This window comes from Nilaparvata lugens, chromosome 5 (assembly GCF_014356525.2).
Source record: "Nilaparvata lugens isolate BPH chromosome 5, ASM1435652v1, whole genome shotgun sequence".
In the NCBI taxonomy this organism is placed as follows: domain Eukaryota; kingdom Metazoa; phylum Arthropoda; class Insecta; order Hemiptera; family Delphacidae; genus Nilaparvata; species Nilaparvata lugens.
The window spans coordinates 1,549,724-1,576,146 of record NC_052508.1 but is presented as its reverse complement, the minus strand read 5'-3'; the positions used below and the strand labels follow the sequence as shown (position 1 = coordinate 1,576,146).

Genomic DNA, 26,423 nt, shown 5'->3' with positions numbered 1-26,423 from the left:
AATTTATGAGGAAATATCGACTTTTTTTCTTGAAAATCAATTATTTCAAGAACGATTCTAAATTATTTTCTTCAATTAGAAAATTGCATCCCTTTCTGGAATTCTTCTAATCCAGTTGTCAATTTTCTATATTTTAGATTGATTTCAAAATCATTCTTTTCAATTGGAAATTGCAACCTATTTAGAATTCTTCAGATTTCAGTTGAGAATTTTTTAACGTTTATTTTGTCTCCAAGTCATTGAGTGAAATTAGGTATGTTTTTGTTAAAATATAATTCAATACTTCTTCATTACTGAATCACGTATATTCTGAGACATAAATTGTACAATTCACCCTGGAAGATCTCTGATAATGTTTTTCTTATATAGGCTTCTGTATTAGAACCTTTATTCTTCATTCAATATAATTATTATGATGAAAATGATAATTATTAAAATTATAAATGAATTAATGATGTTCTTGATATCAGATAGATCAATAGATCTGAGACATATATGTTTCTTATCCGAATCAATACTACAGTATCGAAAATCACTACAAATATCTTGAATCATATTATTATGGCAAAAATTATAAATTCTAATGCATTCAAAATAATTCACCAAAATGTATTATAGCATATATTTTATATCCCTTTTGTTAGAGGGTGAGAAAGTCAATACAATGTTATTAAACAGTCATTGAACCATATTATCGACCAAACAGGTCGGGCCAAACTAATTATGTCTAATGTCAGTAGTCCAGTGAATTACTTCTATCGTAGGTTGGTGGTTGTAACACAGTTGTTAATACGAGTACACACACTCAGGTCCATTCATTAACATATGTGCGTGCAGTGCTGTTGCTCTTGCTCTCTTGTACACGTGTAATTTACAGTTGTGAGATGACCAAGTGTGAGTGAGAGGGTGAGCCTTGCTCGTTTATTCATATGGTGTCATTGGACTGCATTGATGCAATTATTCACCTGCCACTGCTGAATACTAATGAGGCCAATTGATTATAAAGCTTGCCTTCTACTGTTTGTGCTGCTATACAGCATACTGTGTATAGTAGCCTATACTGGTACTGGGGCAGTAGACATTGGTTCATTGTGTATTCAACTATTGAGTTTTGCTATCCAATTAGAATTATCAGTGGCTAATTATTCATGAGATTTCATTTGCCTCAAAATACATAAAATGATAACATTTTCAAAATAAAATTAGTTGTTAATCAGCATTGGAAATAATTGTATAAGGTGGTAAATGTTCATGCATTAAATTAAGCAACAATATAATGAAGATGAAAAAATTAATATAAACTATTTTAGCCAAAATGATTAATGATATTGAAAAATAAAAAATTAATCAATAGAATCTGGTGAATTCGATTAGTCATAGAACGCTTAAGTGAGCATCAAAGGCATCAATGTTGTGTATCTTCTTGTGAAGCTTCATAGGCCCTCTCATATAAGTAGGCTCTGTTTTATTCTATTTTCGTTTTTTCTTTGACACCAATAATGGTTGAAACAGGTGGTGTCATCAAAGAAAATAAAAGGGTAATAGCGATCCTATATATGATAATGAAACTATTGAGTAGCCCTGTAGAAATGAATGAGAAGTTGGTTCTGATGTCCTCTGAAGATGAGATGCTTTACTTGTGAAATATAGATTAATTATATTTTGATGATCAATAAAAGTATGGAAAATACGCATACTCTATTGTTATAATCTTTAATACAGTACTGTACCTTATTCCTCAATATTCAATCCGAGTAAGATTTTATAAATTATTATTGTAACAAGTTTTCGACAAGTAATACTGTTTAGCCTTTATATTTCTACTAACTTACTTGAAAACCCTTCAAACCATCGCCTCACTCTTATGATTAACCCAGATACAGAATTTTAGGTATAATGTATATTAGGACTGTAAATTTTTGTGATCATTATAAGAAGTGTTAGCCTAACCTTATTTAGACTATTTTCATCAAAATTAGGGAGAAAAATAGGTTCGGGTTTATCCTGTTGATTCTATCCCAATCACTAATTTGATATTGTGATTGTGGAATGGAATAAATGAATTAAAAATTATTCATTTTTGAACAATTGACCAATTAGTTAGCTGTACTAGAAGAACATTTGTTTGAATTGTTTTTGTTTTGTATTTGTTTGAATTTAAATTTTTGTTACTCATGTGTGTTTTTTTGTCTGAATAACCAATTTATTGCAGTTGATGAATTAATAGAGTGTAACATAACCTAGAGGTTGAAGATAATTGGTATTTTAAGCGTATTATTCTGGTTTCTTTTTCCATGTGTGATCGATGATGTGATTTTAATCACTTTCTCTTGGTGGTGGTTTATAAAAAATGGGTGTTATCACCGCATTGCATCCGATCACAATAATATGGTGAATGATGTTGATGTAAGTTAAAAACTAACTCTCCAACTTGTGATGTGCTGTGCTACCTATTCGTTGCAGTTTGCGCCACAATATCCTTTCCTCTAAGTTATTTTCATTTGATTTTAAAATGTTGATTGAAGTCCGATTCATTAAGCACAAACATCCTGTATTTTCATCATCTTCCTACACATGTTTCGAACCTACTTAGGCTAGCTACATACACATCGATTTTTGTTCGTACGATATTCTTCCGTCCTTATAAATTCTATTGGATTAAACAGATGATGTTTGTCAAGTTCCGTTTAATCTGATAGAATTCATAAGGATGGCAAAATATCGTACGAACAAAAATCGATGTGTGTGGGTGTGCAGGGCTTACTTGTTCTCACATGTGAGTTTGGTAACTTACTAGCTTGTAATATTTTTCACAGTCATTAAAACAAAATTGATCTATTGTATAACTAGATGTAAATATATTGGTATGAATCTTTTACTAACGTTTTGAAATATCGCTCAAAGAAGCATGTTTCTAATTTTTAACAAATTAGAGAGAAATGTTTCCACATACAACAAAGATAATGGAATTTAATAGGCATTCTTGTTGTAGCTTACAAACCATCAACCAACCAAAACAAATTTATTCTTCCATCATCAACCAACTAAAATATTTCTGGCTTTTAGCATATCAATTTGAGTTTTACTTTATTCGATTCAAAATTTGATACCCTGTTTTCAACAGCTGTTGTTGATCAAAACCCCATGCTGCCTATTAATCATGGCTTTCTCATTATTTGAACGAATGCGGCTATAAATTTGTGCACAATGAATCCGACTTTTCTGTAACATTCACCAACACACTTCACCACTGAATTGTATTATCTTTAGTAGGTTGCACCACATCACAAATCAAATTCTGCTATTGGATTGAAAGCACCGTGCACAATAATTAATATTGATTTTTGTTCTTGCAATGTCTATCACAATATAATTGGCATACCATTGGTTGACAGTGGAAAATACAATTTGGTATTATGAATTTCAAGTTTCGGTTCGAGAAATAATACTGTACCGGTACGCTGTTAACTAAAAGTAATACCTATTTTTCGACAAATATTCCCAAATTATGAGTTTTCCAAAAAAATCTCAACATAAATAGAATCATTCTCCAATGATTCCACGTACTTAAATGTAGATGAATATGAAAGACCTAAACATAATATTCTTCGTGGATTGTAGAAGTTATTTTATATTAGAGTCTGTGGATATACCGTAGATCATCTTTTTCAATTTAGTTAGAAGCCTCTGGCCGTATCTGTTCCAAAATTTTATAAAATTATGAATGCTCCAACTTCATTGTCATTTATTTATGAATGATATGTCGTTTTTCTGATTTTTTATTTTATGATACCGTAGAGTAATCCATTCTCAAACTAAGTTGTCTGCATCATGTCCTATCTTTTCCAAATTTTCAAATGTTTATTATTAATTGAACGTTAACTCTACTATTCTGATGTAGCTTACAGTATATCATTTCAAACACGAAATACGAGAACAACGAACAACTTTGTCTTTGTAGGCGAATCATTCTGGTTCAAGAAGCGTCTTGTTCCATTGAAAACGTCTCACGGTTGTAAATTATTTGAAATGTGTAAATAAGCTAAGACGCTGCTCAATGACACTTTGAGCCATATATGGCACCACTGTATTTGAAACAAATGGAACGCTATGCAAATCAGACTTCAGCATTTGAAGTATCTTAATTCGCTATCTTGTTCAGTGGTTTGAAATGGCGTATTTCCCACTGCCTTGGCATCTCATCAAATTAATCTTTCAAGCATTGTAGCAAATGTATTCACAGCACTGTCAACCGATGTTTGTATCTGTATTTTGATTTCTATCACTGTGTGACTGCTGAGATGCGTTTTCTATAATAAACAAGTGTTTCACTATATTGAACTGGATTCAGACCATCTTGAGTAATGAATTTACTTATATGCTTGTTGACTTGTACCACAATAGAATAATATATTATTATTTAATTGAGAAATAATGGGCTCTCCATGTAGTTCGCCTCCATGGCACACATTGGGTAACGCTAAATGGACTAGCAAATGATGGCGGTCAGACAAACTTATGTTCTCCTGGCCGAAAACTACATAACATCTCAAAGAAAATGGAAATATACATTGTATATGAAGGCATTTGACTCATGAGCTATATAATTGTTGTTTATCTGCCATACGCTAAATAAATAAATGAATGGGCTCTCCAAACAGATACCAATACAGTCTACATCATATTCTATACGAAATGATGTCGGAATACCTGTAGACAACCTGGAGATCATACGCAGCTACTCAACAAATGAACATAAGTAGTAGCTACGGTACTCAAGAAATTATTAACAAAGAATAAATTATAACAATATTACTGTGTGATTTATTATAGATCCAATAATATCGAATTTTTATATCATCATTAAATCATTTTTCCCTGATCACAATAAACCTAAACGAGAATCCATTAAAACATAAATTCAGATTTTTTCATGCATCATAAATAGAACTTAGCAATTACAATATTAGGCCTATGTACCTGTTGGCCCATAACAACAAAATAATTACATTTTTATTTTTACAAGCATTGATCATAAAAATACTTCATATTATACATATATATTTATATTTACATAGGTATCTCAAAACCTCAAATACCTATTATTTGTGTTTACTATTCATTCAATTATCGTTGTAAATATTTATTGAGGCGTGAGTCCAGTTCATGAATTTTCCAGTTTTTACTTGTTTTCAAACTGTCTTTTCCACTTGAGCAAGAATGCTGAGTTTGCCACTCGTTTCCTTTGTGCACCATAAACTCTAATGTAAATTTCTTGTTTATATTTCACTTGTGAACTGCGATGTTATGAATACTATTTCTCATAATAGATTAGATGAATTCATAGAGAAAATAATTATAAATGAACAGAGATCACTTACAAGTTTTACAAAAGTATTTTCTAATCCTTAATTATACAAAGTTGACTGTATAATAATGTATAATGTTCAGTGTTCATTTCAATAGATAATGATAAATTTTCAACATTTCCTAGCAACAAAAGGTGGAGAGACCTGTAACATTGCTCTTGTGACAATTATTTTGATCAAGTTTAATTAAAATTGACAAATAATTTTATAAAAACTCAATAATATAGCCGTAGCCTAACTACTCTATTATCATAATATCTCATGAACTTGATTATAGTTTCAATTTGAACACTGTATTGGTACTAATTCCTTCTTAACAGATGTTTGAGTTTCCTCCTAAATACTTTTTCTGGTTAGATCGTGAGGGGTTTATTGAGTATTAAAAAAAATATAGTATTGAGTATTGATTGTATTTATAAATAAGCCTTTGATACTAGAAAATTGACAATGATTCTTTGTGTTTTCATGTACATTTTTCTTACGATGATTTTATAAATTTATTCCTCATAATATATCGATTATTAAAAATCAGTTCAGTTCTCCATGATGATTTTATCTTTCAACAGAACGCTGTCTAATAGTAACCTCCCGTCCCATCTTTCTTGGATTATTGTATTTTCCCCGATTTAATCACTGGGTATAGTTTGAAATTTATTTAATGGTACGGTAAGTAAAATTCCATTATTGTCAATTCCAATATACCTAGTTATTTTACTATAAGCTAGTTAATTTAGGCTGTTCGGTAAACTTTTTTATTATTGAAATTGCAATAATATTTTTCATTATAATTGTTAAGATCATTATAAGAGTGAGAAAAAGTGGCAACTGGAATTTTTAAGTGGTGTAATAAGCGAGTTATGGGTTGTTCAAGTGCTAACTTTCCAGATTACGTTTTCTTTCCAGATCATAAACGGTTTCGACTATATTATTAGAACTTCTCTTAAAAATTCAAAAAATGTATCTTTCCAAACTAAAACATTTTATTCCCCTTATCGTTCATAAATAAAAAATTAACATTTTTTATAAATTCGATAACTTGTTTATTTTGGCATAATTCACAAAAAAACGCATATTAGAACAAAGCCAATGATGTACTGAATGTATTAAAGAAACTCCAATGGAAAATTCGAAACCGTTTATGATCTGGAAAGAAAACGGAGTTTAGCACTTCAACAACCCATAACTCGCTTATTAGACAACTTAGAAAATTCTAAGTTGCCACTTTTTCTCACTCTTATAATAATGATCTGAACAATTATATTGAAGAAGATTATCCAATTTAAATGAAAATAACAAGTTGTTCCGAACATCCTTAAGAAACTTGTATGATCCTTGATATTCCTATGTTTTAACAATTGTATTCAATTCATTTCACAGCTGATTCATCACATGGAGGTTCAAGTGAGTAGCAAGGAAAGAAGGATTGCATGCTCAGTTGTCTAATGTTTTGTTGGATTTTTTAAATTATTCTCTATAAAATTTTGTTTTTTAGGTGCGAGTTGACTAATCAGTAGATTTTGTTCAATTTTGTTTCTGTTTTGGAAGTTGTGATTCTGGAAGGCATTCATTTCTTTCTGTAGAAAAATGTTTTCAGTTGAGTTGCTGTTACATCCCTACTCACAAATTCCATCGTCTGGTATCTCAATCTTTCCTCTTTCAGTTAAGACAGGCTTCGCAATAATATGATTTCCAGCATATCATAATTTGGTTAACTTTTTAATTTCAGCATGTTGATTTTCTGTAATGTTGATAAACTTTTTTATCGTATTTGCTTAATTAATATTGTTAATTTTTTTAGGTTCTGATAAATTTTAAAATACAGCAATGGATTGTTGTTTTTATCCTTTCCTACAATTTATTTTTAAATGTTTTCTATTGTTACAAAATAAGATCTCACTCCCTCACTCATTTCCTCGTTCCGCATTCCACATTATGCTTTTTTGCTTACTGTCCTCTATTTTATTAGTTCTAAATAAATTTATTGTATCACTTGAAAATTAGAGTTTAAAATGGATTTAATTTTCTATGTTTGATTTGTTACCTATTTTCTAGCTATAATAGTTTTAATTATGTTTTGCATTTATGATTTTTATGTTTGTTGAATTTGAGTATTTTCACTGATGAATTTAGTAGTTGAGAGTTGCTTAAATTCTTGTACAAGATGATTCTATTATTCGATATAATCAAAAATTCGTTATTGCTTTGTTATTTATTTGTAAAGTTGATGACATACTTTTATAAATCCTTGGTAAAAAATCAAGGAAAAAATTGAAAATTGTTTTATATACTGTAATGCTTTAATAGATTATTAGATTATTGGCAATCTAATAGATTATTATTTATTGGCATCGCCAGTAAATCCTTCTATTAGAAAAGAGATTTTAAACTTTGTTGGAAAATTTTGGAAGTTTGATCAAAAATATTTTGTAGAAGTTTTAAAAGTTGGTAGGCTTTATCGTATCAAAAATCAAACAAACTTATCAATGAATAATAATAACATTGGTTTATTTCTATTATGAATTAGAAATTCATTTTATTTATAACTAGCAGGTAACCCGTGCTCGGCAAGGGGCTATTTTAAAACTTGACAAACAGAAATCTTGAAGAATTGAAAATAGGCCTATAACCATTATTATTGGCCTATAACCACTATTATTGACATATAACCAATGTTTATTACAATAGTCAATATATCAATCTGGCCTTGATGAATCAATTCATCTGTAATCAATAACTTATCTTTTATTCTGCTATTGATTATTAAGTTCAATTCATGTTTTACAGAACCCGGGTCGGCACCAAAAAACGTTCAAGTGAGACCCCTCAGTTCGAGCACCATGGTTATCCAGTGGGAAGAGCCCGAGCAACCCAATGGTCAAGTCACCGTAAGTTGCATTACAATCACAATAAATTGCAATAACAGTACTTGAAATGTACTCACAGAATATACATACATAGCTTATAAACTAGTTCCTGTCAATTGAAACGTTATTCTAGATCACCATTTGTATGGATGAAATAAGCAGTAAAGACAAAATTACGGTTCTAATACTGCAGAATGGTTGTAAAAACATATTAATTAGAAGTTTCATTCCTATGGATAGATCAATAATTATGGCTCAAGACAATAATTATTATGATTCCAATACGCCTGACTCGCGTTAAAACTAGCTATTATAATACATTAATATCTCACTTTATTCTCATACATTGTTTTGCTTCAAGAAGATTATTCCATTATAACCTATTCTGATGGTACAAATCATGACAAAAAAACTCTAGCTGATCATAAAGTGCTGATTTTTAGTAAAAAATTGAACAAGGATGAATTTCCTAAAAGGAGAGTGAATTGATAATCAATTCCCAACAGGTCCAGTCGAACGGCACATTCTCATATTATGAATACAATACTTTAAAAAGAAAGAATTCTGTGGATCATGTATCTATTTGAAAAAGCATTCAAAATTAATTCATAATTACTCGTAGAAGCATATATAGACCGTTGTATTAAATCTGTATTTCATAATTATTATCTCTAATGTTATAAATAAGGAAATTATTTGCGAATTATATAATGTTTAATGTCATTTTTGTATGTGGTGCTTTATTTTAGTGCAGTAGTATAATTTTTTTTTTGTGAAGCTTTTTTGTATTATTTAAATTTTTTAAATAGATAAATTCATTCATTCATAAAATGTTTAATTAATTTCTCATGCATTAATAAAATTTGAAAGGGTACTGGATAATTTCCAATTCATTAAAAAAAATTATCCATTTTTATGATTGGGTTGGTTGGTTATTTTCTTGGATACTTTCGAGAATTTCGAATTGGTATAATTTTCTGTAGAATTCTTGTTTCAATTAAATCCAAAATTCTCAGATACCCTTATTCAGTTGTCACCATATCGAATTTTATATTCGTATTGCAGTAGAATAATTTTATATTCATATTTCAGTAGAATACTAATAGAAATACAAATTCATAGGTGTAATTAATATTGTATCCTTGTTACTTATTAGTTTTAATCCTTATTACTTGGGGAAATATTGAGCAAACAATATGGAAGTAAGGTTAATCACAAAAAAATGTAGACAGTGGTAGAAATAATTTGTTTCTATGGAAGGAGATGTTGTGGTATTTCTTCATAATTATGTGACAGGTGTTGCCATGAAACCTGATTCTGTAATTCAAATTGATTTTGAACAAATATTGTGGTATTGACAACATCAACGTTTTATTATTTCAAGGGGTAGAAATGTTACTAATCCTTAGGCATTATGTTTTGGCAGGGCTACAAAGTGTATTACACAGAGAACCCACAGCAGTCGATGGCGTCGTGGGACTCGCAGATGGTTGACAACAACATGTTGACGACAATCAGCGACCTGACGCCGCACACCATCTACACAATCCGCGTGCAGGCCTTCACCAGCGTCGGCCCTGGTCCGCTGTCCGAGCCAGTCCTCGTCAAGACTCAACAAGGAGGTAAGCCAACATCTCCACATAATATTACAAAACTTGTACAAAATACCTTAGTTACAATAGAATAATATTGAGGTAAATTACATGATTTTCCTCTCCATTGTAAAAATATTGAAAATTGGAATCCCCCAAGAAGACTGTGATTGGGTGAGAGTTTCTAGAACCAGATAGTAATAGAATGAAGGAAATAAAAAGTAAAATAGATAAAATAAAAACAACAATCAGTGTAATTGATAATATGTTTTCACATTTGAAGTGTCCCCTTAAATTTGTGCTAAACTCTACTGGTTCAAAGTCACGTTTAGGCTAATCTCATGAATAGATGCTAGACTAGAGATATATTTCGTGCTTACATAGAGCGGCGCAGAAGATAGCCATAGGCTATCATCCAGGACAATTTTGTAGGTTTCGTATTCTTCATGTGAAATGAAGTAATTTGGAGAAATTTGGAGACTTACTAAATCAATAGCAAACAATTCAATAATAATTAATTTCCACATAATATTTCAAAACTTGTACGAAATATTGTAGTTGCAATAAAATAATATTGAGGTAAATTACATTCATTTTTTTACTTTGTAACATTATTGAAAAGTAGAATCCCCCCGAGAAGACTATTCATCTGTGAATGGTATAAGAATAATTAGTGTAACTAATGAAATACATGTATTCGAATGTGATTGAATGATTCAATGAATGAAATGGATGAACTGCAGTAAATGTATTTGAACTATTTTCACAGCCGAAGCGCCCCCTCAAATTTGAGTTACATTCTACTGGTTCAAACTCACGTCTTCTGCTAATTTCATTTATAGATGATAGAACTGGAGATCAATTTCTTGCATAGATAGGGTGGCGCAGAAGATAGCCATAAGCTTTTGTTCAGTCAAGAGATTTTGGAAGTTTCGCATTCTTTATGTAAAATGAGACTTGATTACCAGACGGATACAGAGTGGTCATATGATGCACATTTATTGTTATCCTATAACACATATTGTTATCCTACTACACATAGGGTATTGTCTTACTACTTCAATACAATGAACTTGTTCAATGGCATGTTCAATGTTTGTGTTCAATATAACGTGCTACAGTGAACATTACATGCTTTCAATCATATCGTTTGAAATCTCAATGATTAACACTCGAAAATCCATCAGTTGGGTTTGGGTGTTGGGTTTTCAAATGAAGATTTTTCTTATTCGAAAATCCTTGAAAATGAATTGTAGGTATTGGAATGAGACTACATTACCTGTTTAATTGAAAACATATTGAAATAAGCAGAGCACATTCCTTGTTCAGTTGAAAAACAAAATGGTCTTCGTTCACGGTTCCTGAATATAGTTCTTATCAAATGATATTCTGAATGTCAAATCCAAACAATTAATGTCTGAGCTGAAAATTATTATAAAAATATCTTGTGTGTCATTCGTTTATCAAGTTCACTGCTTAGGTAGAATTGATGAGTCTAAACTGAATCTGCGCTATTCATCAACAACTCATGAAACATAGGTTAAAATTGAAAAAAAAAATGTTCTAGATATCGTACTTTATACTAGATCCATATGAGCGAGGAGTTTTTTTTTTCATGAAAAATGATAATTTCAATGATGGACACTTTTTGAATTCTGAATAAAATAATTGTTAGTGACTATGTTGTGATCATGATCTAGTATTAGTCATTGATCTCCCAAAATAATGCCTAACTAGTACTATACTTTCGCTGTATGATGTAGTTGAATAACGGAATAATTGTTGAATATTGCAGTGCCCAGCCAGCCAAGTAATCTACGTGCAACTGACATTGGAGAGACATCAGTGACCCTGCAGTGGAGTAAACCATCTCACGCTGGCGAGAATATTGTTAGCTACGAACTTTACTGGAATGACACTTATGCCAAGGTACTAAGGTTTTCACTGTTGGAAGGTGAATGATGAACGCTAACAGTATAAATTGTGTTCTTTAAGATAAGGAGGCCAACGTATGAGAGCTTCGTTTCATACTGCGAGCATTATACGTATTTTTGTCGGCTTAGGAGGAATTAATTTCATAAATGTGTATTGAATGTTATATTATTTGAACCAATTGATAAGATGTATTATATTGTCTCCTGTTGATACATCGTTTGAGCATTCATAATGACACAAACCACTCTTACGTTGGACATATGGAATATTCCAAAAGATCCACCGTAAGTTACTTTTCCTATTATTCGATGCTTTCAATTGATTCCATTTCATCATATTTTTTCTATTATATGTAAAATGTTCTATTTGCTGTATTTTGATAGAAGTCAAGTCCACATGGGGATTATGAACAATTAAAACAAAAGTTCACCGTTTTAAAACGTGCGAAACATTTTGGGTTAAGTAGTAAATCGAATTGAATTTTTGAATTGAATTTAGTCTATTGCCAAAAATTACAAATACATATCTGTACAATATAATTACAAGAGTATGAAATTCAAATAGACATTGATTGTAACTTGATTCGATAAGGAAGAACATTAAGGAGATAATTGGAAGAAAATGGAGTATAGCTTTTATTTTTTCAATATTTTGATAATTCTTTGAAAGTCTTGTAAATTGCCTTCAACTATTTTCAAAATTCGGACGTAGGACTATCTTTTTTCTTGTCGGAGAAGACCCATTTCTTGGATAAGGAAGAACATTGAGTATCGCATTTGAAAATTCTTTGATAATTGAATAAATCTTTGAATTTTTCATGAACTGTTTGTCGAAATTGGGACATAATTTGTACATTTTGTTTGCAGGAGAAATTTCATCGGCGCATCCCGATCACAGAGACATACACACTGACCGGCCTCTACCCGAACACTCTTTTCTACGTGTGGCTTGCGGCGAGGTCCCAGCGGGGGGAGGGGGCCACCACTTCCCCCATCCCCATTCGCACCAAACAGTACGGTAAGCCTCCACCTCCACCTCCACCTCCACTGAGGTAGGACCTCTTCTCTCCACCACTACTCTAAATGTGTACAGCATTCATGCATGGTTTGGACATCTTAGACAATATCGAGCCTCACTACATAGAAATACTGAGGTGTATCTGACTGTACTGTACAATGCCATGTTCATTGCAATCTATTCTATAAAGCATAACATTTTTTTAAACAGAAAGACTTTTACATATTTCCACAGTCTACAATGCTGCTTATCATCGACAAATGCATTGATGATCTATCATATACACCATACAGAACAGGTGTATTGCTGCACAGTAATAACTAGACTAAATTATACAGTGTAAGGGTGTTTCTTCTAAACTTACTGTAAGCATGTGTAAATTTTTGAATATGAGAGACTAATCTAAAATCGACCTTCTTAATAGTAAGTTTTGATGGTGTACTTGTGTTTTAAGTAACATACTTTATTTGATAGATCCGTAATGTTGAAATCATCTTTGGATGGTACTTTCTACGTAAAATATTTGATCAATCTAGATTGAGGAAATCAGATATTCGATTTAAACCTCAGTTTCTAATAGAATAATTAATTTTGCTTCATTGGTAAATTTGAATCAATCCTCGAAAATATTATGGGTAAACTTTTGCCTTCCATAAAGTATCAATAACTGTTATTGTTTTATACATCAATCACTTTCATTATAGTTATTCAAATGTAGGCAAATAAATCAGTACTTGATCAACACTGAATATCGTATAAACTTGATCAGCAAAGCTATGAATTCTATCATGATAATACTATTGTTGTTTGAGAATTCTAATCATGATTAGCTCAGTGCATTAATTAGAGTTTGCTGAACAGTTTGATTTATTGAATATGGAATAGTTCTGGTGTAACGATACTCTTAACTCTATGAATTAACATAATAAATAACAACCAGTGTTTACTTTGAATTTTCAGACAATATCATTATCATACGCATTGATTAATTAATCGAGTTGCTTGCTTTCATAAATCTATCAAAATTCAAACGTAATATCTTCTTCAATTCAACTCAAAATCCGGAATAAGTTCGTCATGATTGATTCATGAACTAGCTTATATCCAGAGAATAAGATAATTATGTAGTTTCATCTACATCCTGCTTATTATCTAAACAGAGATGCATCAATGTATTCAAGGCACCGACTTGTAATTATAATTTGCTCAACAATTTTTGTAGTTTTCAACGTAAATGGCATTGTACAGTAATTGAAATCTATGTAAATTTATTAAAAACTTGTAAAGCGTTTTGAAGTGGATTTTGTGTTTCGATTAATTTTAATGAAGCATTCGACCGATCGGATTTCTTAACGAAATGTGATCGGTTGATTGAAAGCTTCTTTCGATTTCTTATTTTTGTAATAATGTGATTTTTCTTAACTGCACAGCTAAATTATATCGCACCACCCTTTGAGAACACTTACTGCACCACACACTCAACGTTTAGTAAGAAGAGCGATAATAAGTTTGTCGTTTCTGTTCTGCATTGTGATGCACCGTTATCAATTGATTATTTGAAATTTATCAGTTTATTAATTTATCGTTTCATTTATTTTGGATTTTATTAATATTTTCCTGTACAGTCGAGAAACGATAATTGAAATTCGAGCGAAAAGTTGAGTGCCGGTTTGTGTGCGATTATCCACTTTCTACGATGTGCAATTTCTAACAATTAGTTACTGTATGCAATTTCTCCGCAGTATCTGAATTGATTAAAATTTCTTATGTTTTAGTATGTTTTTGTTTTTTGTTACTTGCAGTGATCTCCTATGTATGATGGTTTGTTTTCTCTTAATAAATTATCGATCTTTTCTATCAACCTCAATACAAATATCAATCTTGTCAAACTCTATTATGCATAATTTTCGTATCACTAGGTTAATCCATGAAAGTACGCAAATCTTCATCAATCCAGACAAATCCGGAATTATATTTCGAATTTTTGGGAGATTTTGATAAATATTTATTCAGTTTTAGCTTTGATTTTCCTCTTCATATTATCATAATATATAGTTATAATAGAACCAGATTGACCAAATTTCCATAAAAATGATTCTTATTTGGATATTATGTATTTCATAGGATTCTATTAATCTTGAAATGAAATTGCATAACTCCTTTTATAATAACCTCCGTATACATTGAAATTTTCACAATAAACAAAATAATATTGATTTCTCTGAAAGTACGAATTTTTTTTTATTTCTCCAGTGTGATTGAGGTTGATATCCAACATTGCCATTCTGATTGTTTATGTTTCACATAACTTGTTTCATTGATTTTATTTTTCATTTTAAGAAAAAATAATTTTAAACTGCACTTCTTGGTATTGTGTCTATTTCCCAAAGCAAAAACCTTTCTACGAGTAATACCATTGTATGTTATTGATGCTGATCTATCCTAATACTATATACTAACAAAATCAAAAATATTCTATTGAATCTCACTGATATATAATTTGTTTAGTAAATTCTACAAACCAAAGTCTATAATAGGCCTACTCTATTTATTCTGTGAAAACACCATAATTTTCAATTTAATGTAAAATTATATACAGTACTAATTCGTTGTTTTTAATACCGTACTTGTTCGTTGGTGAAGAATCCATCCAAAATATTTATTCTGAAGTTCTGATAAACTTTTCCGGTTTTATCCAGTTTAATAATAACATGTCATTATTTCAGCTTTCTTTCAAAAACACAATAACTAATAACATTCTAATTTTTATAACAATATTTCTTTCAATACAATTTATTTATAACATTGTATTCCAATTATGATATTTTGTGTTACTTGTATTGTTTATCTTACATTCTAACTGATGTAATTTTATTCATGAGTGCATTTGGACTATGCCTCTAGCACTCAATATGTACGGTATCAATAAATAAATAACTATTTGATAATTACCGTGACTCGATCGACTAAGTCGCTGTCCATTCACAAATAAATCCAATTCAAATGAAAAAGTTCTACATTACTTATGAAAACAAAATAATATAATCTACAGTTTGTCAGTTTAACTCTCATAAAAAATAATGAGTTGAAACATTATGAGTAAATAACATTTTTAAATAGATCAAATAGAAAAGAGTCCTCAATGTAATTTTTTACTCAACTTCAAAATCAAAGTAGGTAGGCTATAACGCAGTGAAATTTGAGTTTGATGCGATGGTGAATCCGAATCAATGGGATAATTGACGCAAGCGAAGTGCAGTTTGAGATTGGTTTGTCGTATAATGTTGGTTGGCACGGGGATGTATGTAGTGCCGGGAGCGCCGCCGCAGAACGTGTCGGGGGTGGCGGAGGGGCCAACAGCCATCCGCGTGTCATGGCAGCCGCCTCCGTCCGACAAGAGCAACGGTCGCATCGTCTACTACAAGCTGCAGGTGGTGGAGGCGGGTCGCTCAGACTCGGAGGCGGTCGTCACCATGCTGAACAGCACCTCGTTTCTGCTGGACGAACTGAAGCGCTGGACCGAGTACCGCATCTGGGTGCTGGCTGGTACCAGTGTTGGTGATGGACCACCCTCCTACCCCATCACCGTTCGCACCCACGAAGATGGTACGCCCTACCGCCCTACTGTAACGAATTTACAACACAACTGCAAAATAGAAACTCTGGTTCAAACTTTTCTCATCCAAAACTGATCATTTCCCACCTTTCCTTAAACAAATACAAAAATATTATTTGTCGGTACTCATAGGCCCGTTTGTACAAAAACCGGTTAAATTTTATTCGTGATTAATTCCAGGAGAACCAATCAGAGAAGGCTTCTTGAAAGTCTGAGTGACTAGGAAGGCGGTCCCCCCAAGGCGAGGCCTTGTCATTGCAGTGTTACTTGGTTGACCCCTGCAAATATCTCAAATCTAGTGTGCTAAATTTTTCATCAGTCCTTGAATACTATACAATTTTTATAATAATCATATATGTTCGGTGCTGGCATAGAAATTGTTTAGTGAACTGTTCTAGCTCAAGTCCAGTTATTGGTCGGGAAAAGGAGAATTGTTATCTTATTTTATGGAGATTCCAAGGAATTAATAGATCATGACTGGATCATATTCTAATCGATTTTTGGTAGATTGATTGTTTTTTTATTATAATGTGCTAGGTCTGGACAGACTCTTTGCACTAAACAGCATTACAATACATCATCAAATAAACAAAATATGTACAATATTGAGTGAGGAGGGTCCCATTACCTAGCCAACCTCGGAACATGTGCAAAACTTGATTTTGCAAACCAATGAACCTCTAGCCTGATTTATATTTATTAGCCTATCGACTATCATATTTCACAAAATTTTCCCTCTCAACAACACAATCATCGTTGATCAATTCAAAAATGTTAAATTTCACAACGTTTTAATCCAAATTTTTTCTTGAAATCACGAGTACAGTCGACCCTCTTCCATAGGACGTTCCCATAGAATCAAACATAGATGAAACGACCTGATCCATAGAATCAAGGACGTTTGAAATAACAAGAGGCTCATTCTACTGTACCTTAATGATAAACATAATTGAATAATGGCTGCCTTATTTACTACCAAAAAATGTAGGCCTATTCCTCCTCCGAACAGTTATTCTATTTGAACCAGAGTTTCTTTACTAAGAACTTCTCCACATTATTTCAATGTCTCATTTCTCATTTAGACTCATACGATTTCACACTCCAACACAAAATGTTCTGCAACTTCAGAGAAGTATATGAATATTGATGTTTGAATCAATCTGGAATTATTGTATTTGTAGTTATTGTACTTGTAATAGTGAATTGTAATTATTGTAACGCGATTTGCGAGAGAACTTATTGTAAAAGAATTACTTGATTGTAGCGGTTTAAGAATTTAAATGGCTTTGAAATAATGTGGGAAAGTTCATCTAGGTTTTAATTTTCAATCTATAATAGCAAAATAACAAACTTGAATAACTGTCTCAATCTTTTGCTTCATAATGGCGCTTCATTGCCTGAAATCTGATCAAGCTTAGGCAGTGTTTTAACCAAATCTGTGGGGCTGGCTGGTTTTGGTTAAATTCTTCCTGCTCTTTTTAAATCTCAATGGCCGTACAAGTTTCTTTTGATTATGAATTTTGCATAATAACGAAATAGATATCTGCATCAAGTTGTATTAGGTAAACATCACAATGAATTTTGATTGATACAATCAATAATATGAATCCAAAAACAACTGGGTGTGATTGTAGAAATTGATCAATAAAATTCCAGAATTATCACATTTTTATGATTGAGTATGGATTGTTCAAAACTATAATGTATTTTTTGCATAGAATTCAGTCATGAAATCATATTCATTTTATAAATTTTGTATGAAATTCTGCAACTTTATTTTCGAATATTATCAAACTGGTTTGGAACTCAATATGCCTGGTTTGGATTTGCCTATCTGTCAGAATAGCAAAAAAAAAAAAAAAAAAAAAAAAAAAAATAGATGGAGAGATACGATTAACAAAGAATGAAATTTTGATTTTGCGATTAAAAAATTTGGAATCATCAAGTAATTCACGAAAATAAGTTGCAAGATTTCGATACACTCGGATAAAATTGTTCATCTTTTCAGACTAGGTACTAAATAAGAGTTACTGTATGTATGAAAATTTGGTAAGATTTTCATTTTCCATTGAATAAAACTCAGAATGGCTGTCAATTTTTGATGCTCTTGTTTAAAATAATTTCCGTTTGATGATTACGATGAAAATAAACGTTTTCTCTTCTAATTCTGATTTTCAAGAATTATGTGAGTGGATTGATTGTATAGAATCACTATGAAACTCAAATTTCACAATATTGATTGCTACGACTTACTGACAGCTAATTCTGAGTTATATTTCCATTCAAAATAAATGATAACTAATAAGATCGCTACATGATTCAGTCATCATCATAATAACTTTCGCCTGCACCAATCAATTAAATAGTTATTTCATGTATTATGAGATATTCACTTTTACATTTTTGAGATGGAATTGTACGGCCATGTAGATGAGGTGAATTGGAAATTATTCTTTGCTGAATTTTAATGCAGAAAATGTATTACTAGGTGGAGGATTTGTTATTCTTATCATAAATCTTAAGTCACTTTGATAATATGAATAGTAAGCAAGTGTTCAGCTAATTAGAGATTTGTCGTTTTGTAGCAATATTAAGGTAGGCCATCCAGTATGTAAAGAGGTAAATCACTTTTACATTATCAATGAGTTGTTTGTGCGTGTTTTCTTACTAAACCCAATAAGTTCAGAATTTTTCATTCATGGACTTGTTAAGAAATTATCATCTCAAATCTTCCAGTCCGTGTTTAAATATTATATTGATGGACACAAATAATCAATTTAGTATACAATTATTTTACTCATATATATTTAATAAACATTTTTTGCCGTATCCTCAATATTTTATTCATTTTTTTGAAAAATATTCAAACATTTTTAACGCAAATCGAAGTCAACATTTTTTCAGAATTCTCGAATTCGAGTTGATAGTTATTCATCCCCACACACAATTTTCAACTCTTAAAATGATAAAAAAATTTTAATTGTTCAGAAAACAACAGTCCATTTTGAAAATTGATAAAAAATCTAGGTTCTTCTCGTTATTTTTAGGTGATTTTTGAACAACTAATCAGGATTTTGCAAATTTTTGAGCAAACGTTTTTAAGAGTGAAGTGACTTATGGTTTTTGAACTACTGGAGTCTTTTTGTGTGCTGTAGCTATTTTAAGGTTTTTGTGGCTATTTTGAGATGATTTGTTTGGTTTTTGTGTAATCAATCTTTTGACACAGCATTGATTTTTAAGCGCTGGTTTTTTGAAGCGGGCTGCTTTGTTCTACAGCGATTGAGGCGATTGAGCCTAACTAACCAAGTGTTGCCCAAACTAACCAATGAATATTTTTTCCACTAATCAGATAAATTTTGTATTTTTGTCGCATGCTTCTCAGCGCCTGCAATCTAACTTGGAAGAGGTCGCTCAACTTTCGCCCGGGGTTTTAATTGATTAACATTTTTGTATTTTTATTTCATTTCCATTAATTTTTTTTACAAATTTTTGGAAACTAAATTAGTTTCCCAGAATTTATTTTGAATTTTTAAAAACTGAACACGCTTGTTTTTTGTGTCACTCACTCGTTGCCGCACTTTTTATCACTATATTTCAATATAACTTTTTTGTATATTGAAAATATATTGGTTTTTATAAAAAATATTATTTATATAAATATTTTACTCTATTTCACAATTGCACTTGTATTTTAGTGCATGCAAACACGTACCTCACTTTCACTGGCCTCCTATACGCACTGACTGGTTGAATTTGTTATGCAATATCACTATTATTGTTAGCACCAATTATATTCGCTGAAACTGCAATTTATATTGAGATTAACTATAGCATTATCTTGTAGGCTATATTTAAACATTCTTCCGTCAAGTCATTTCGTATTGTAAAAATATCCATGTTCTTGAGCTTGATAGTGTTGGAGAAAAGATATAGGGTTACAGTATTCATATCTTTATCAATTATATACTTCTATTCGAAACTATACTATTGGAAGCTTTATAGTTGTAAAATATAAATGTCATCACATTTACTCAACGAGATTGCCCTGTCTAAATTGAATTAACGTTTTTGGTAATGAGATGAAGTTTTTAAAATCATCTTTTTCTAGTGTCTTCAAATTTTACACCGACTAATCACATTGATCTAGTAACCAACCTTTCTTATTCCTGTTATAAATGCACACTTTTGAAAGTGTAATAATTATAAACAAACAAACAAAAATATATTTAAAAAAAACAGTTTTTAATGGATCGAAAAAATATTTTTTCAAGTAATTCACTTTTGGAATAATGGACATGACTAATTTTAAATGTCAAATATGGAAGAATTCATCATTTTCATTAAAGAAGTCATTCAACGCTCCTCATTATAAACCATACTCCATAGAGAAGGCATAAACAATTTTTCTAGGTAACTTAGTCATCTAAGGACTGCTTCGTGAAGGTAATGAACTATTTTACTATTTTTATGAACTCCATTTGAATACCAATACCAATTAGACAATGTAAACCGTGTGTCGTGCGGTTACTTAACATCGATATTTTATCTATTAGAACTTCTACAATGATATTAAATTTGATCCTTATGAAAATTAATTTTGCTTTCGATCTAATAATAATAAATCATTCATTTCCCGAGTTTTTCTTTTAATAATTTCCAACAATTGTAACAAAGTATTTTTTAGGCATATCATTTCATAATCGGAGTACGGAAGCTTAAATCTAAATTCAACTAATTGATCATAAAAATAAGAGAAGATTTTCCCACTCAACTAATTAAGAGATCAGAAGGCCAAAGGTACGGTATCATAAAACACTATAATAATTATGAGATATTCCCGTTTTTCAAGTCTTATTTTTTATTTGCATCGGTCATTGATCGAATAACTTAGTGTGAGAGGTAAACTTGGTATTGCAGTAGGTATGCAATCATATTCATCCCTTCGAATAAATTCACAAGTCACATGAAATATTAAAGATGCGGTTTCAAAAATATTCTTTATTATTTGAAAAATGTCCAAATTTTGACTGATTTTCTCTACTTCAGTCAGTGTCTTATCGTGGAAGCCAGTAGAAAACTGTCTACATTCTCGAATTTTGTGTGAGGATGTTGTTTCAAGTTTCAACCAACTTTCCGTCCTATAGTTTTCTTGAAAGCGTAAATGTTTTTGTCCAAAATTTTTACCACCCCAACTCCTTTTTTTCATTTTTACCTCCAAGAAAGAAGTTTTTGTTTTTCTGGTATTTTTGAGCAGTGTTCCAGCCATGACAGAGTGAGAGAGCAGAGGACCCAACATTTTGATCGGAAATTGCGATTTTGATGTTTTCAATTTTTGAATAAGATTCTAATGTTTTTGAATGGATCACTTGAAATAGCCGATAAATGTTTTCTCAATTTTTCAAATGACAAATCCGACTAAGATTTGAACATTTTTTTGTTTTCACTCTCTGTCTCTCTCCCGCGTTTTTGACAATGGCGTTCTGCAAACAAGTGACCAGCGATAAGTGTGAGTATTTTTGCACAAGCATTGTTTTTTGGTGATAGCTCGGGGAATAGCCCCTCTTGGATGTCCTTGGTTATCGGTTTCATCTTTTTGGTAGGCTAACAACCCTTCTAGAGTAGTTAACTTTGCATTGTAAACTTTTGAAATCCACTTCCCAACTCTTATCTTGTCTGTGTTGGTATTCAAATGATATTTGTTGTAATTAACAGCTACGTCTGATCTCAATTAATAATTATCCTTTCAAGATATATACTATTTAAATAAATTTTGAAAAATATAAATAATTTCAAATGAGCTCATTATAGAATCCCTTATTTCTTGTAGTTGGAGAATATCACTAGATGTTCGAATTTCCCTTTCTATTAACTTGATAGATTTGAAGTTTGATAAATTGTAATGATTATTGTTATAAAATAACTGGCTCATTTTAACTTTACAATAGTATAACCAAATAATAGAACCTTACAAATAGTACTTGTGTTTATAAGAGTGTACAGATTTTTATTTAAAATATCCCAATCTGCGAAAAACTCCATTATTCTGTTATAAAACAGAAACTAGATTACTAGTAAATCGGGTTCGATACGTCATAAATGCTTGTTGAAGAATTTGAAGGAAAGGAGAATGCATGGCCAAATGGAGTCTGAAAGAACATTAAACCTCGGTGCATGTAAACTTGTAAATGAGTCTTGGGTTTGAAAATAATTTATTGATGGTGGAGTTATATGTTGATAAATGAGCCCAAGAAAAGATTACACATGAATAACTTTGAAAGCAGGAATTATGGTCATTAATGCATATTATTGACGGCTAGAGATTCAGTTACCACATATTCCAATATAAAACAAAATCAAATACCCTTTTTGTCACAATTAGCTATTCATGAAATACCTCAATAGGAACGGTTGCTAATTACTATTATAGTAATTTTAATACTGTATTTTATATTTAAATTTAGCTATACTATCCAAATGAATTTTTTTAATTCGAAATTATTATTCCCGAAATATGAACTCCTGCATCTTGAAATCTAAAATCTACAATATCCTGCTTCCCCCACACTTGAAATTTCTTTCAAATATTTCAATATATAAATAGATGTGAATAATATGAGTAATTTTAATTGCTGTATGCACAATTAACGCTTTGTAAACTGTACATTCTTACCAAACACGGAGTACATATGGCGAATTTTATTGTGAGTGCTGCAAATCAGTCACTATCAGAATCATAACATTTGTATTTGTATTGTTATGTAGTGCCTGGAGATCCTCAAGAAGTGAAAGCACAGGCTATCAATTCGACCGTCATTCATGTTCAGTGGAAACCTCCGGTGGAGAAAGACAGGAATGGAATTATTCGGGGATATCACATACACGTGCAGGAAACAAAGGAAGACGTGAGTATTATTTCATCAGTCAAATGTTTCCATTCAAAATATTACGTATGATATTAATTATCAATTACATCAGCAATGCCCGAATATTTGAAGTTATTAACTTGTTATTCAAAATAGGAGGAACACATAAATGGGACACAATAAAGTGATAGGAGTACACACGAGTTTGATTTCTAGAATGTTAACCCTAGTCCATGATTAATAAATCTGTTTGAAATTGTTTTGTTCAATTTCCAATTCTATTTATTGCAACAGAACAGAAATATAAATAATTATATGCGTAGTCCTACAAACATTATACCGGCTGATTCATAAAGGACTTTACAACTTTGAAAATTCATATAAATCTTATTAAACAAGGTACACAGCTGGTGTTGGTATTGTTTTAAAGGAAAACACTTCATGTTTTTTCACCTTAAACTACTGATGTTCTATGTGCCTTCCGTTGGTTATCCTGCATACGAATCGATAGTCGATTTCTTCCCAGACTCGCACTAGCATTTCAGGTCAACAGCAGCGCAAATCATTACTCTAAGTTCAGGTAGAGTGGCTGGCAAGGTACGTACACCATATCTTTTATGAAACCAAACAAAAAAAAATCCAGTGGTGTTAGGTATGGGGAACGAGGGGGCCATTATGGCCCAGCCATGCAATTGGTGCATTACGGCCAATCCACTGATTTGGAAAGTGGCCATTAAGAGAATCCCGGACGTACTGAACATACTGAACACCCTGTTTCTACAAAACATTTTTGCCACTCATAAATTGTAGGCCTACTAGGAGGATCATTAGTGTATTTGGTACGAAAATTACGCTGAACTGTTGTCGCAGACTTCGACTCTTCAAACCAAAACACACAGGTAGCACGCTCGGGTCCAGTGAAGGCAGTCATCTTTGATGTTGCTGCCGCTAGCGCTTGTGCGGAGCGATCAGGTACTAGCAGACTAGACGAGTCATAACCTGGAGTGTTTTCCTTTTAAACAACACCAAAACCAGCTCTGTACCTCTTTTAATAAGATTTTTATGATTTTTCAAAGTTGTAAAGTCCTTTTTGGATCACTCGGTATCCAAGCATTTTTCGTTGATTTAAGACAATTATACAGTTGAATGTGTAAATTTCAATCATGCTTACAAATTTATGGAGAATAATACGTCTCGATTAATTACGAACAACACATGAATGAAACAATATGGAATCATATGTGTTGAAATATGATTATAAAAATAATCAAGCATTATATCACGCATAACGGATACTAATGACGAACTCAAAGAAGTTCAAAAACGTATCACTGCAGCCAACCGCACATTTCTCTCTCTTATACGAATATTTAAAGCTAGGAATGTACACCGTGAATGCAAGATAAAACTATATAAGAGTATTAGAAGGAGAGTGGTGTGCTACGGAAGTGAGACATGGACAATTACAGCCAGAACAGCATACCTGTTAAATGTATTTGAAAGATGCTGTGAAGACTATATGGACTGATGTGTGAGGCAGGACAGTGGCGTATCCGTACTAATGCAGAGTTAGCAACACTCTATAGAGAACTCCCACTATCGGCCCCCATCAGATTGATGCGTCTCCGATGGGCAGGACATTTACAACGGATGCCAGTTATTCGTGTGCCAAGGAAGGTATTCCTGGGACAGCCTGGAGGAAGGAGACCTGTTGGAAGACCAAGAGAGCGATGGGAGGATAGAGTGGCAAAGGAGGCTAGGGAAATGCTACTTGTGAGGAGAAGGAAAGGTGCAGCAATGGATAGAGATGGCTGGCTGGAGGCAAAGCCCGATTTGGGCTGTAGCGCCATTGGAGAGAGAGAGAGAGAGGAGAGAGAGAGAGAGAGAGAGAGAGAGAATAGATTACTGAATCATTTGTGTAATTTTGACTTGTGTTTTGTGTTAGGGCAAGAGCCTGCTGAACGAGCCGATGCGTTTCAACGTGCTGGACGGTGCAGTGCTGGAGATGAACGTGACGTTTCTGCAGCCGGACACCAAGTACTCGATCCAGGTGGCCGCACTCACGCGCAAGGGCGACGGCACGCGCAGTCTGCCAGTCATCGTCAAGACACCTGGAGGCGTGCCTAACCGGCCCACTGTCAATCTCAAGTCAGTCAACTCACTATTCAAAGAAAAAATCAAATTCATTTCCTGAAAAAAACATTTTCGAATACAGATTTTAAATGGAATTACAAATAGAAGTTAGTCAACTCACAATTCAAATCAAAAATAAAGTTCATTGCCTTACAAAACATTTTTTGAATACAGATTACAAATGGAATATTCTAAAATCTAAACATATATTTTTTATCATTTATAGGCTACTATAAATAAGTAAGTAGCTATCATTAATAGCTACTTAGCTATTTGGCTAAACACTAAACACTAAATGTCCAGGTGTCCTGGGGGCTCACCACACTAGGTTTAACTGCTTCAATTATAGTTCTTGATCAAATAAATGAATATAAACAACTGATCATTGCTTGAGAGAACATTTTCTAGACACCGTCTATTCTTGATGGTTCATTCAATTTATTCATCCTGATTACAGGGTATTGGAAAGAGAACCAGAAGTGAGTATAGAACTGGAATGGAATAAGCCGACACAAACGTATGGGGAGCTGCAAGGCTATAGATTGAGGTATGGAGTGAGAGAAACACCTCTCATTGAAGTTATGCTGCAGACAACTTCTCATAAAATATCATCTCTAGGTGAGTTCATTTTATGTCAGTATTCGCTAATACCCAATTGTTTATCTAAAACTTCCTTGAATTATAAATAATAAACACTTTTACTTGTAAATCATAACTGATGCTTTAAAAAAGTAAGGATACAACTTTTATAGAAATGGTATTTTTCGTTCTTGAAAGTTGAATTCAAGAAAACTATTAAGTCCCATTCATCACACTTTTTCCAATACATTAATAGAAATCTATTTATTATTAAGGTGCGTACAGATATACGCGCCGCGAACATGAGCAATTCACTTTTAATCAGCTGACTATATCTGTATTTTTACAGAAACGGTAAGAAACAGTTATAAAAAGCTTGGCATCAGCTGATTAAAAGTGAATTGCTCATGTTCGCGGCGCGTAAATCTGTACGCACCTTAAGGTGTGATTGATTC

At 32.0% G+C, this 26,423-nt stretch overlaps 1 protein-coding gene across 8 annotated transcripts in view; it reads left to right on the top strand.

Moving 5' to 3' along the window:
• Nucleotides 1–26,423, top strand: part of LOC111054013 (tyrosine-protein phosphatase Lar) — a 71,248-nt gene that overhangs the window by 5,514 nt on the left and 39,311 nt on the right. For 2 of the 8 annotated variants that reach the window (XM_039429666.1, XM_039429665.1), the window contains exons 3-12: nucleotides 6,747–6,770; nucleotides 8,154–8,254; nucleotides 9,660–9,855; nucleotides 11,621–11,754; nucleotides 12,627–12,777; nucleotides 16,087–16,383; nucleotides 21,885–21,899; nucleotides 23,156–23,295; nucleotides 25,202–25,404; nucleotides 25,847–26,007. In XM_039429666.1, the coding sequence (XP_039285600.1) occupies nucleotides 6,747–6,770; nucleotides 8,154–8,254; nucleotides 9,660–9,855; nucleotides 11,621–11,754; nucleotides 12,627–12,777; nucleotides 16,087–16,383; nucleotides 21,885–21,899; nucleotides 23,156–23,295; nucleotides 25,202–25,404; nucleotides 25,847–26,007 (1,422 nt within the window). The remainder of the gene's footprint in view (nucleotides 1–6,746; nucleotides 6,771–8,153; nucleotides 8,255–9,659; nucleotides 9,856–11,620; nucleotides 11,755–12,626; nucleotides 12,778–16,086; nucleotides 16,384–21,884; nucleotides 21,900–23,155; nucleotides 23,296–25,201; nucleotides 25,405–25,846; nucleotides 26,008–26,423) is intronic. The other 6 variants (XM_039429669.1, XM_039429667.1, XM_039429671.1 and 3 more) reach the window with 4 other exon arrangements.